At 40.7% G+C, this 1,097-nt stretch overlaps 1 protein-coding gene across 1 annotated transcript; it reads left to right on the plus strand.

Moving 5' to 3' along the window:
* Positions 1 to 46: 46 nt before the first annotated feature.
* On the plus strand, positions 47 to 473 carry LOC102210333 (dimethylglycine dehydrogenase, mitochondrial-like; the record flags this gene model as incomplete). The annotated part of the gene is made up of 2 exons (XM_005755996.1): positions 47 to 212; positions 343 to 473. Coding segments are annotated over 2 exons (297 nt in total), but the record flags the coding sequence as incomplete, so codon positions are not given.
* Positions 474 to 1,097: the final 624 nt, after the last annotated feature.

Here is a 1,097-nt window from a genome sequence, read left to right on the forward strand (position 1 = left end):
ACTAGTAAGTAAAATACATAGTTAACTGATTTTGTGTTGTGCTCAGACCCAGCTTCCAACGCACCAACTGGTTTGGACCAGTTGGAAGAGAGTGCAAGCTGGTGATGGAGAAGGTTGGAGTAATAGACCTGACACCTTTTGGCAAGTTCATAGTAAAAGGGAAGGACTCACACAAGCTTTTGGATCGCCTCTTTGCCAACACCATGCCCAAGGTAGAAGACCTAATGTAAACTGTTCAGCTCATAAAGTGATGATTGTGTTGGTCACATATCCAGTGCACTGTACTGCTGCACAAACGGCCCTGACCACACAGTTTTCTCAAACTCCATAACCTGTTTTCAGGTGGGCATGACCAACATCAGCCACATGCTGACACCCTCTGGGAAAGTATACGCTGAGGTTACCATCACCCAGCTGGCACCAGGAAGGTTTCTGCTCGTCACAGGTTCCGGTTCGGAGCTGCACGACCTCAGGTGAAATGGATCAAACCCTTTAAACTTTAAACTCTCTGCCAAATTCAGCCGTAGATAATTTAGCAGCAATAATTGTCCTGAATAGTTTCTTTAAATAAAAAATAAAAATGTAATTAAAAAGAATATTTTAAAACATTATCTCTTCATGCAGTTTCAGTGAACCTGGGCTCAATAGATTTTCCAGACTGGGTTCCTTATTACAGTCTTACTCAGAGAAATAAGGAGTTTTGTTGCATAGCACAGAAAAACACAGAGCTCTGTCTTAAGGCTGATACTTCAGATTTTCTCCAAGTTTGTGTTTTCCTTTCAGTTTGCTTTGGGTCAAAATACACCAATACCCATGAATCTCAGTTACTGAAGTGAGTTGCCAAGATGTGATTTAATATTGAAAATAAGTAAACTAATTAGCTCATCAAATAAAAATAACTCTAAAACTCTTTAAATGAAGTACTGCATCATACTAAGAGTAGCAGAACTGAATCAGTGCCGCATGTCTAAAACTCCACGCACATATTGATTTAGACTACATTTCAATATTTCAGTCCCTGCACAGTGCTCATACTGTTAGCAGTTAAGCAAACACTGTTTTGCTCTCTGTCCTGCGCCCAGTTCAAGCTGTGCTGG

The sequence above is a fragment of the Pundamilia nyererei genome, unplaced genomic scaffold (assembly GCF_000239375.1).
Source record: "Pundamilia nyererei isolate P.nyererei 1_Seehausen unplaced genomic scaffold, PunNye1.0 scaffold06773, whole genome shotgun sequence".
Taxonomy (NCBI): Eukaryota; Metazoa; Chordata; class Actinopteri; order Cichliformes; family Cichlidae; genus Pundamilia; species Pundamilia nyererei.